Raw genomic sequence first — 11,548 nt, forward strand, 5'->3', positions numbered from 1 at the left:
TAGCACCGATATACACAACCACTACTACAGTACTAGTGTTGTATTTCTTTTTTTTAATGTTGAAACTTTCAACAAATGAAAGAAAGGAGCAAACCAATAGGCCTAGTTTGCATCAGTTTGACATGGTACAGTATGTCACCAGAAGTGTATTTTAGTTTAAACTGTTGAAAGAAAATGTAGCTGACCTTGCTCCCTGAGCCTCCTCCGCCGCTTGCTGCAGCTGGCTTTTCACTCTCCCCTTCCTCAGCTGTCACAGCCTCCACCTTCTCTTCCTCCTTCTCCATCTTATACTTACCTAGCTTACTCTGGCACAGTGCCTGGAAGAAGAAAAAAATTACAAATTGAAAAGTGTACAATATAACAGCCCCCATCATTTTTTTCCTTACATGACACTTTCATCCATACACTGTTAGTGTTACAAGTGGAAGATTCAGCACCATACATTTTTCAGTACTTTTTTTTCTTTCATAAATTGTACCCACTACAAAAACAGTTGTGAGTTCCCATTATGGTATTATTAGCTTTGTCATGATGTGCAAACAAAAATGCATGTAAATACGAGTTCACATCTAGACCTGTATAAATCAGCAAACTTTAATTTTCAAAGCATGTTTTAACCATATAATGGACACTGGCATTGCACAGTGGAAATGACACATATCAAAACAGTGCTGGCCATCGAAGTTGCTGTCTCTCCAGCATGGATGGTTCTTTGCTAATTGGTGCATACCTCTTTCAACACACAGTTCAGCTCAACAAATATTTATCTTGCTTAATGCACAAAAGATACATCTGAAATGCACATTATGAATGCTATTGTGGTTTGTATTACTGTTTTACAATTCAATACAATATGTCTGACAAAAGACTTAGAACCTGAATTTCATCGGTGTGGGTTAGGATGCTTGGTCATGAGAAAAGCCTTGAAAGTAGATAATGGCACAACAAACGAAACAAAACAAAAAAACATCACACACTAAAACTTGTTAACGAACAATGCTCCAACAAAGTACAGATGAGAAACACAGATAACAGATGTGCATGGCTGTGTCAATGTTCATTATAATTTATACACATGTTCACGCATACTGTAGTTTAATTTACATATTGTGTGCAGGAGGTTTCCCCCAGTGTCGAGCATCCAGTCAAAGTCTACATACAATACAGGTGGAGATCACACATACAACATTAATATTCACTGAGAGAATGACAAATAATGTGTTGTCTAAAAGCTATGTGGTTACATGTACATCCATGCATCCAATCACCGAGCATTTAAAAAAATTTTTTTTTATATATAGTTATCTGCTGTCTCTCATCCAGAAACTCTTTACTTGGCATTCCTGAGTGAAGCTTTTGTTACATTTTTTCTGCATAAACTGGAATAGTGTCGCAAGACAGCTGGTGATGATGACACCGATGGTCATATAGCATCTATCTTGGTCAAAGACCAAGCTCTAAGAACTTTACAGTTATCTGAACAAAGACTGCATACCAGGGTACAGCCAATGACAGCTGCCTCTGGGTGTTCTTCATTTCTTTTCTGTGTAATTCAGTCAGGTTTTAGTCACACACACACACACACACTTGCACAAATATCAGTTTCGGTTTCTCAATGAGGCATCTCACTGTAGGACCGAGGGCTGGGCAGGTGGGGACTGCCGGCTCCGCCGGGCCGAGTAGGGCCCCTGAGCAGCCGTCGGTCCTGACAAGGAGGCCGTTGTGACCGTGGAGGTCACCTGTGGGTTGACAGAGGCCCGATTTGTGGACAGAGTGGCAATATTGGTCGAGGAGCTCGACCTGACCGACAAGAAGTCGATCCCACTTGTCGGGACTGTGTGTGTCACCGTGGAGAGCCTTGGCCAAAGGAATGCTTAAGCGCTTATAGTTTTTAGAGGCGTTTGATTGGCTGAGAGCGGGTGGGCCCGTCTTTTCACTGTTAGCCGCGCGAAATTTGGCCAAGCAGAGCAAACCAATAGGCCTAGTTTGCATCAGTTTGACATGGTACAGTATATGACACCAAATATCAGTTTCGGTTTCTCAATGAGGCGTCACTGCGTTCGGACTGGTCCATATATGCTACATCACATCTGCTAGGCAGATGTCTGACCAGCAGCATAACTATGCACTAGTCAGGTGCATGCATAAATATCTGTGTACCTATCAGAACTGATTTCTTCAGAATGTTGCCAGAGGACAACACTTTTTTTTGCCATGGGTTCTTTTTAATGCGCTGGGATTTCTGTGTAACATCTCATCCAAATGACTAAACACCCAGTTTGATTTCCAGTCAAGCTTGGGAAAAACAAGAGTGGGATCTGAACCCAGCCCCTCACATAGTCTGTATTGACATATGAGGATCTTAACCATTCTGCCACCTTTCTCCTTTCAAAGATATTTAGCTTTTTATGTGTATGACAGTTTTTTAGTTTGTTGTTTTACACCACCATGTACGCAATCTTACAGTTTTCTGAGGCCTTCATGGTGGGTATGTTGCTTCCATTAGAGATAACCCACCAAACACTGACACACATAACATTATCTTTAATGTGTTTATTTGATCTTATGTGTGCATATACAATATTTTAAATAATGCCTTCACAGAGTGTGGGAAATGATTTATATTATTTCTTCATTTACAGTTTTGCGCAAGTGAAGTGCTTTAAGCATGACTTTGGAAAAGAAATGAAAAGCATTCATACTTAATCAGGTATTGTCATAATTGTTGTTGGTTTATTACCTCCACTATTCCTGTCAGATTTACACATGTTTATATTTCATCATTTGTACAGCAACAATGCCAATTTTTCATTATCACTGAAACCAACTTACAAAGAGTTTCCCTTTGATTGAATGAGGGTGGCAATACCAAAGAACAGGGATCAGGTTCGACATCGGTCATTGACGCATTTAATTTTGAAATGACCTATTGTTTTTCAAGTTGCCAGGTCACATGACTTATTGTTTTTATGACCAGTCGGTCAACCAAAGTAACCATCTCTCTCTCTCTTTAACGATCGCGATCGCTTTGTCGTCTGCTCCTACAGGAAATGACTATAAACTGGTTTATTAAAATACGGATCCGTGACGAAACGAAATCCGAAACGAATCTTTATCGCTGCCTTTCGCGAGCTTCGGCGAGAAGAATTGGCGTTCCCACTTTTGCATTAACCGAGTGCAGTTCCGGGAAAACTGAAAGTTTTCTTGTCAGAAATCAATGACATTCTTAACTTCTTTTTTTTCTATCAATGAATGACCAGAATGGCCAATGTATTACATTTTCCTTTCATTTGTGCATTATTAAAGTTTGAAAAAGCCCGGGACGGGTGATATTTGACCTATTGATTTTCAAAATGACCTATTGATTTTATGTTCTTCCGGTCATATGACCTATTGTCTATTGAACCCAACCTGATCTCTGAAAGAATATGACCAATCTTCTTCTTTTTCTTCTGCGTTCACTCGTATGCACACGAGTGGGCTTTTACGTGTATGACCGTTTTTACCCCACTGACCATTGTTATTATGATCTCACTCCGAACCCAGGACAGTAAAAGTTTCAGTTTCTCAAGGAAACGTCGCTGCATTTGGACAAATCCATATTTGTTACACCACATCTGCTAGGTAGATGCCTGACAGCTGCATAACCCAATGTGCTTGTCAGGCCTTGAGTGCATGCAATAATATTTGTGTGCCTGTCAGAGCGGATTTCTTTTCCAAGATTTTGCCAGAGGACAACACTTTTGTTGCTGTGGTGTTTTTTTTTCCAGTGCGTTAAGTGTGTGCTCCACACAGGACCTGGTTTATCATTTCATCCAAATGACTTGATGCTCAGTTTGATTTTCTAATCAAACTTAAAAGTAAGGGCAAGAGCAGGAGTCAAACCCAGACCCTCAGACACTGTATTGGTATATGAGCATCTTCACCATTCTTCCACCTTGCTCCTTGACAGTGATACAATATAGCAAGAATCTTCAATGGCAAAGCATGCTATTTTAAATGCTTTTGATGAAAAATCAAAATACTATCAAATGTACAAGGGTGGAATTGGGAAAGAAGGCATCGTGAGACATGAAATAAAGGGGAAAAACAACAAATATTTATGTTTTAAAAGCACAAAACTTCCAGAAACTCACAAGAAATCTCCAAGGCGGATAATATTCTACCCCAAATATTCATAACCACAGTCATGGAGGAAAACAAATCTCAACAGAGGAATTGAGGATCAAGGGGACTGCTGAAATGGTAAGATAGTTCGCTTCTTAATCAACACAGATCTTCCACTGGTCTGCTCTCACAAAGGAGGCTGAGTAGGCCTAAAGTGAAGGAGGAAAAGGGCCAGCAGTAGAAACTCACATCTTAACCCCTAGGCTGCCTATATGACAAGATAACTCATCATGGCAAGGCTGTATGCTTCGCTGCCACAATGATGAGATAACTCGCCATCAAAATATTCTGACTTTTCCCTGGTTTGTATTCACTTCGATGACAAAAATAGTGGTAGCTTTACCCTGGGGAATCTCTCTAGATTCTATTCATAGCTAGAAACCCTATCTACGTCATGAAACAGTCCTTTATTTGAACGTTTTGGTTGGGTCACTGTCCCAGTGTTTGCCTGACTTCTCTCCTCGCTCGCTCAACAAAATGTTGGACTGACGCCGTGCTCAAGACGTGATCGTGACGAACTAAATCAACCAAGATTTCTTTCTTTAGCTGATGCTCAGACAGAATTGAAGCGTAAATTCAAAGGAGAAGACAGTGATGAACATTTATAGAATGATTTGATAGAAAATAAAGGGAGCAATCAAGAGTGGCCAAGATGCGACTCAGTGAGTGATGCCGGCTGTACAGATGTTAGCAGACGACAGAACATGACCGAATTAGTTATGATATTCTTGGCACTCGGCCAACACGGTCTGATGAGAACTGGATTAAGTGACCATGTGAGAGGGGTGAAGAGGGGATGGGGGTGGAGACTGAGGGGGCGTGGCCTCACATCCATCTTATCACTTGGAGAAGTCACAATGCATTGTGTATCTATCTCTTTAAAAAAAAAAAAAAAATTTGTTCTTGTATGATTTTGTGTTTGCAGATATCCATTTGTCCAGAAAATATATTTTAGTGCAAATTACCTGATTAATGTTTGTAATGAACAAGCTGAAAATGTGACAAAATCAAAACTCTGATTGCAAAACAAAAGCATGTCACTAAAAATATATAAAATGGGAAAACAGCATGTGTTTTGTATTCTTTATTCATTTACCTTTCAAAAAATGTAAGCTTTTATGGGTCTTTCTCCAATAACAAAGAGCACAGAATTTTTGGAAAATTTTTGGAAAAAACCCTGGCAAATAGATTTCACTTAAATCTTATTTTCCTGGCAGCGAAAGGGTTAAAAAGTGGGGGATGTCTGCACTTTAAGATAAAAGACCAGATTTTTAATGGCATTTATGAGATAAAATACACAAAATCCCACATCGCAAAAGTTGGCTTGATTGATATTTACATCTATTATCATACCATAGCAAAATAACCTCAATACTTTAAAGTGTTTACTGCGAGCCAGTATGTTTCTTTCTTCTAAAATTACTTCTGAACAAAAGGAATACTATTACTGAGCGATTCCTCACTTCTCAGAATTTTTTTTAAAGTAATATTTTAAACTTGTAAAAGCAAAAACTGCACTCCACTCATTTATCATACAGCCAAGCTTGATAACGTTTTCTTTCATTTTTTCACCAGCACTGTAAAATTATTTACCTTTCCTGCAGTATTGCTGCGATGGAATATTTTCAGGGGCCACTACCGCGTACAAAGAGAACGACCGGTCTTGGCTGTGAAGAAAGCATCTTATTTGTAAACAGTCCAACCCGTTGGTGTTATATATTCGTTTACTTAAATCAAGGGACTTTTCCAAAAACCAAGACCACTTAGAAAATAAGGCCCAGGAAAAGGAGGGGGGAAAATACCTATAGATAGCTGTCTCGGGAGTTCAAATGAAAAACATGACAGAATGACAGATGCAGATAAAATCGCAGACAGCGATCGTTGATGTTCGCGTTACTGAAATGGCTAATGTCTTGTAGCGAATCACTGCACAACAGTAACAGCATTAGCTAGAGAAAACAGTAGCGTCTCAACGACCACAGGACAAAGTCTGGCTGAACAGAGACAACGTAAATGAGCATCGAGAAAAAGTCGCGTCACCAAACGGTGAAATACGCGCCAAAGACCGTGAGATTGTTATGAACCTGCAAGGCAAACCCATCACTATAATTTGCAAAAATGCATAAAACAAAATATCGATGCATGTACAAAATATTACACTTAAGCACCTCAAATTCCTCTCCAAATTCTTCGTCCAACAAGCCACGAAGGAATGATCGGTCGATAAATGCGTTTCCTCAAACACCGGCTATGGGAACACATGGGACGCCATTTTGGTAGCTCTTCTCTTACATGTGCATGGGCAACTAATCGGTAATACGTTTCGTTTCTGTTTTATTCAACATATAAACTTTTGTCCATATATTACACACAGTACCTTAAATGGATGTTTTACACATGTTCTGAGCATACTTAATGTCCTATATTTGTGCGTGCATATGAAAAAGCCGATGACATTCAACGATTCAGTCAATTTTTTCAAAGAATGGAACAGCCTAAACATGATCACATGACCATCACCTTTCATGATATTTTGCAGATCTGGACTGAAAACAGATTGGGGTGATTGGTACATTGCGTTTTGGGTTTTATGAGTGTATCTTCACGATTACTCTCTTGTCTTTATCAAACATTCCTTGGCTACAGAGAGGGAAAGACTGTGGGATGGACAACATACATTTGTTACAGATGCAGCTTAATTGTTCAGTCATAGTTTTAAGCGGACCTTGTATTACTCGCGTTTGTTCTGGCCTCTCATTCCCCCAGTGCGCACTTTTTAATTACAGACGAAATGAACAGAATTTGGAAAGGCCTATGAATATACATTATGATATGGCCATCGTGGTAAAAAAATAATTGGTTCTTGTTTGTTTTTTTATTTGTTTTCTTCCCAACTGCCATGGTGTTTGTATGTCTGATGTGATTCTGTTGTTCCGTGTCCGGCGTGAAAACACCGCACACCTGTGACGATTTTGACTGATATTGCCAATATTAATGCTGACTGCAGATGGGGTGAACCGGTTTTCAAATGACTCAGAAGGTTACTTTACTTACCAATGATGACAAAGAGCAGAACACGTACGCACGTTCATCATGTCAAAAATACGCTCCGCCGCTTTGCATTTCGACTCCGAGTCGACACGGCTGGTCTTTACCGGCTGCAGCAGAACACCGGCCCCCACCTCTCGGCCTGCCAAGCCCCACCAGGCTCCTTCCGTAGGCCATATTGTATTTTCACTTCAATATCACCAAGTTAACTATTCCTCACTTTGTCAGTTGACACCAAATTAGGCATAAAACTGAATAGGAAAAATTCAGTTCTTTCCAGTCATCTTGTTTAAAACAATATTGCACCTCTGGGATGGGCACAAAAAATAAAACCAAAGCCAAATTATATGCAAACTGCATTTACTGTTATATTTATATTTTTTTATTCTCAAAACTTGGCACTTTGATCTGATATTCTGATACAACAAGAAGAGCAGTCATTATTATCATTTTTTTTTGTTCTGCCAAACAGGAACTTCTTTTGCTAAGCATGGAAGTTTTATTTATTTTGCAAATGTTTTGGTGCAGAGAGTAAAAAAGGGAAATTAATCTGTAATTAATGCTAGGGGACTTAATTTGCTTTAAACTGATCTTTCTCATCTTAAACATTACATTTTGAAATTATACTCAATACATAAAAAGCTTGTGTGTTTTACTCTCAGTGTACAGGGCTTTCACTATGTTCATTCGCCCAAGAGGTCTTTTTCGGAAAATACTAAAATCAATACGACGAGTGGACTTTATAGATCTATTGGCTGAGCCCTGAAGGTCATGGGCAAAAATCAATTGCGTACACATATTTATACACATTCAAAGCGCGTGCTCATAGTCTTCGCGAACGACGCCATTTTGTTTCAAGTTGTTGACCTGCCCGTTCAATCCTATATTCAATGGACAATACATGATAACATGTGATGGAAAGTCGGAGAAGGAGACCTTAAATATTTATTCACGGAGAAAGATTTGTGAACACCTCATCACTTACTGGATTATGCCCCAAACTGCCATAAAAATATCCACAGAATCAGTCGGAATTCACAGTTAAAAATTGTAAACCATGCAAGTTAATACCCTTGAATTGATGAAACGAAAAAATTTCCAGCCTTGACTTTCCTCAAAATGAAGTCCTTTTCACTTCATACGACGTTTAGAAGTACTTGTACTTGGCTCTACATGTTATTAGTTTAACAAAATACTAAATTTTCATATCAACTTTAAAACTGTAAAACAAGAATGAACATAAAAGAGAAATTGAATCGACCGTGTCATACTACATTCCCGGCGGGTGTAACTAAACTTGTACATCTATCTAGATCTCATTAGAGAAAACGGCTAAATGTTGCAGTGTGATTGCGGTGATAGCCACATCTCCTTTACCGCGGACTTAAAAAGAATTTTTTATTGCCCTTAAAGATTTTTTGAATGCCCAAGATACACCAGAATAATATGATGTAAACAGCGTTCTCACTGCGAACACCGCAATTGATTTATCGCCCTTTACAAAAGTATGTTCAAATATTTAATTTTAGAACGTCAGTTAAGGAGCCACGATAGTGTAATGGGTAAGACAGTTTCTTCTCACTCGAACACACGGTGTTCGAATCTGGTTAGGACTTTTTTGACTCACTTGTGTAAACAAAGTGAGTCTATGTTTTAACCCGGTGTGTTCGGTTGTCTGTGTGTGTGTGTCTGTGTGTCCGTGGTAAACTTTAACATTGACATTTTCTCTGCAAATACTTTGTCAGTTGACACCAAATTTGGCATAAAAATAGGAAAAATTCAGTTCTTTCCAGTCATCCTTTTTAAAACAATATTGCACCTCTGGGATGGGCACAAAAAAATAAAAAATGAAGCCTAATTATTAATTGCATTTACTGTTATATTTATATTTTTTGTATTCTGTAAACTTGGCACTTTGATCTGATATTCTGACCCAACAACAAGAGCGGTCATTATGATCATTTTTTGTTCAAACAGGAACTTCTTTTGCTAAGCATGGAAGTTTTATTTATTTTGCAAACGTTTTGGTGCAGATAGTAAAAAAGGGAAATTACTCTGTAATTAATGCTAGGGGACTTAATTTGCTTTAAACTGATCTTTCTCATCTTAAACATTACATTTTGAAATTATACTCAATACATAAAAAGCTTGGATTTTTTTAAAGTGTATCACAAGTGAGTCTTGAAGGCCTTGCCTGTCTTCTTTTTTTTTTTTTTTTTAACCCGAAGCTTTATAATAACAAATACAGAACACATTTTAAAGATTAGATTTTTTTTTTTTTTTTTTTTTTTTTTTTTTTTTTTAAGTGTATCACAAGTGAGTCTTGAAGGCCTTGCCTCTCTTGTCTCGATTGTTTTCAGTCAAGCAGTGTAGGTTAAACTTTTCAGGACTTTTGCTATAGTTGACTCAGTCGGTCTCGTCTCGGCATCCAGGCCACTGTGGTCAACCCCTGATCCCCCCCTCCCCCCACCCACGCCCCCCATGCCCCCAATCTCACTGAATCTCTCTCCGTCAGTCTCTCTCCACCCCCACCGGCCACCCCCACTCCCCGCAGGTCTCTCCCAAGTCAAGTCAGTGCATTTTTCATTTTCAGGCTGGGCAGCATCCTGCCATCACCGGCCCGGCCGGCTCCAATGTCTGACATCTTCCAGACACTATGATGATTACAGCGCAGCTGTCCTATTCAGCAAAGAATCACTGACGTTACTCAGTACCATGCGGCCGTCACTGGAGACGATTATGATTAAATTAACTTGAACTATTAAAAAAAAGAAAAAAAAGAAAAAAAGTATTTTGCCAGTTACTTAAAAGGAGGTGTGGACGGCGGAGTACAGTCGCCTCAGTCTAATTATATATAATAGTTGACTGCAAAGTTTTTCCAGGGACAGCTTCAGTTCAATGTTGTCGTGGATTCAGTCTTTTGCGCCGTCGTGCCACGTGCCAAGCCAACTAGCAATGCAGGGAATCTCATGTTCGTCTGGATCTCATGTTCGTCTGTAATCAGTTTTACTGAAAAATATCATATGGCGGCGACTTCTCAAATTCCAATGTGACCATGCTCACGTGGTAACCTCCGTTTCAATTAAGTTCTTAGACTCCACTTCCATGTCTGTGATGCTGAGCGGGCGTCAGGGGTCAACTTCTGTCGGAAGTCAGTAGAAGTGGTGGTGGTCACGACAGGGTGAACGCCCGGGCCGGCGGCACCGCGGCAAACTCTTCGGGAAAGTACTCGCTCGGTGTCAGGTGCCAAGGGTGATAGGACTGTAAGTGTTACTATAGACTCAGTTCTGATTCAGTTTCATCACGATGCAGGATGGGCCGCAGATTGTTGGGATAAATCAGTCCTGCGTGTATCGAATCTTTGAAAACCGGACGGCATGACCAGACAAGACAATGTATTTGAAAACCGGCAATGAACCTCACCGGCTGAAATGACAACGCGGAAGTAATGCGGCATCCCCTCTGATGGGGGTCTTGACGCCGACCTGTCATTGGCAGTTTTCTGTAAGAAATATAATTGAAAACATCTGGACCGAATGTCAGTTTTTTGACTGAGTCATGTGTGCGTAGGGGGCTATATAGGTGGAGAGTGTGTCAGTGGGAAACTTTGTTGATGCCGGCATTTTCTCGGCTGCTACAGGTGGCATGGGAAGCAGAGTTGGCAGGATGAAAGGAAGGAATAAAACCTTTCATCTCTTTTATGATGACATGATAAACAGGGTGGGTCCTGGTCATTTTTGCAAAACAGAAACTGTTTGATGGATGCCGCAGACGGGCGCCATAGCCGAATGGTTAAAGCGTTGGACTTTCGATCTGAGGGTCCCGGGTTCGAATCACGGTGACGGCGCCTGGTGGGTAAAGGGTGGAGATTTTTACGATCTCCCAGGTCAACATATATGCAGACCTGCCAGTGCCTGAACCCCATTCGTGTGTATACGCAAGCATAAGATCAAATACGTACGTTAAAGATCCTGTAATCCATGTCAGCGTTCGGTGGGTTATGGAAACAAGAACGTACCCAGCATGCACACCCCCGAAAGCGGAGTATGGCTGCCTATATGGCGGGGTAAAAACGGTCATACACGTAAAAGCCCACTCGTGTATATACGAGTGAACGTAGGAGTTGAAGCCCACGAACGCAGAAGAAGAAGAAGACGAAGAAGATGGATGCCATATCTTGCATCCAATTCTGATCAGACATGGTCTTGTGCTGGTTATGGATACATTACAGCATATTCTCTATTTTTAAAAATCAAATTAAGCGGTTAAAGGTCGAGGTCATAACCTGGAGTATGACTTATATTCAGTGATAGGAAACGTCGATTTCTGGTGC

General features: G+C 40.1%; 1 protein-coding gene across 3 annotated transcripts in view; it reads right to left on the reverse strand.

Moving 5' to 3' along the window:
* Positions 1-6,456, reverse strand: part of LOC143296161 (poly [ADP-ribose] polymerase tankyrase-like) — a 73,996-nt gene extending 67,540 nt beyond the window's left edge. For all 3 annotated transcript variants that reach the window (XM_076607970.1, XM_076607969.1, XM_076607968.1), the window contains exons 1-2: positions 6,336-6,456; positions 186-317 (exon numbers count right to left, since the gene is read on the reverse strand). In XM_076607970.1, the coding sequence (XP_076464085.1) occupies positions 186-284 (99 nt within the window). In that variant the 5' untranslated portion in view covers positions 285-317; positions 6,336-6,456. The remainder of the gene's footprint in view (positions 1-185; positions 318-6,335) is intronic.
* Between the last annotated feature and the right edge of the window lie 5,092 nt (positions 6,457-11,548).

Source organism: Babylonia areolata, chromosome 21 (assembly GCF_041734735.1).
Source record: "Babylonia areolata isolate BAREFJ2019XMU chromosome 21, ASM4173473v1, whole genome shotgun sequence".
NCBI lineage: Eukaryota > Metazoa > Mollusca > Gastropoda > Neogastropoda > Buccinidae > Babylonia > Babylonia areolata.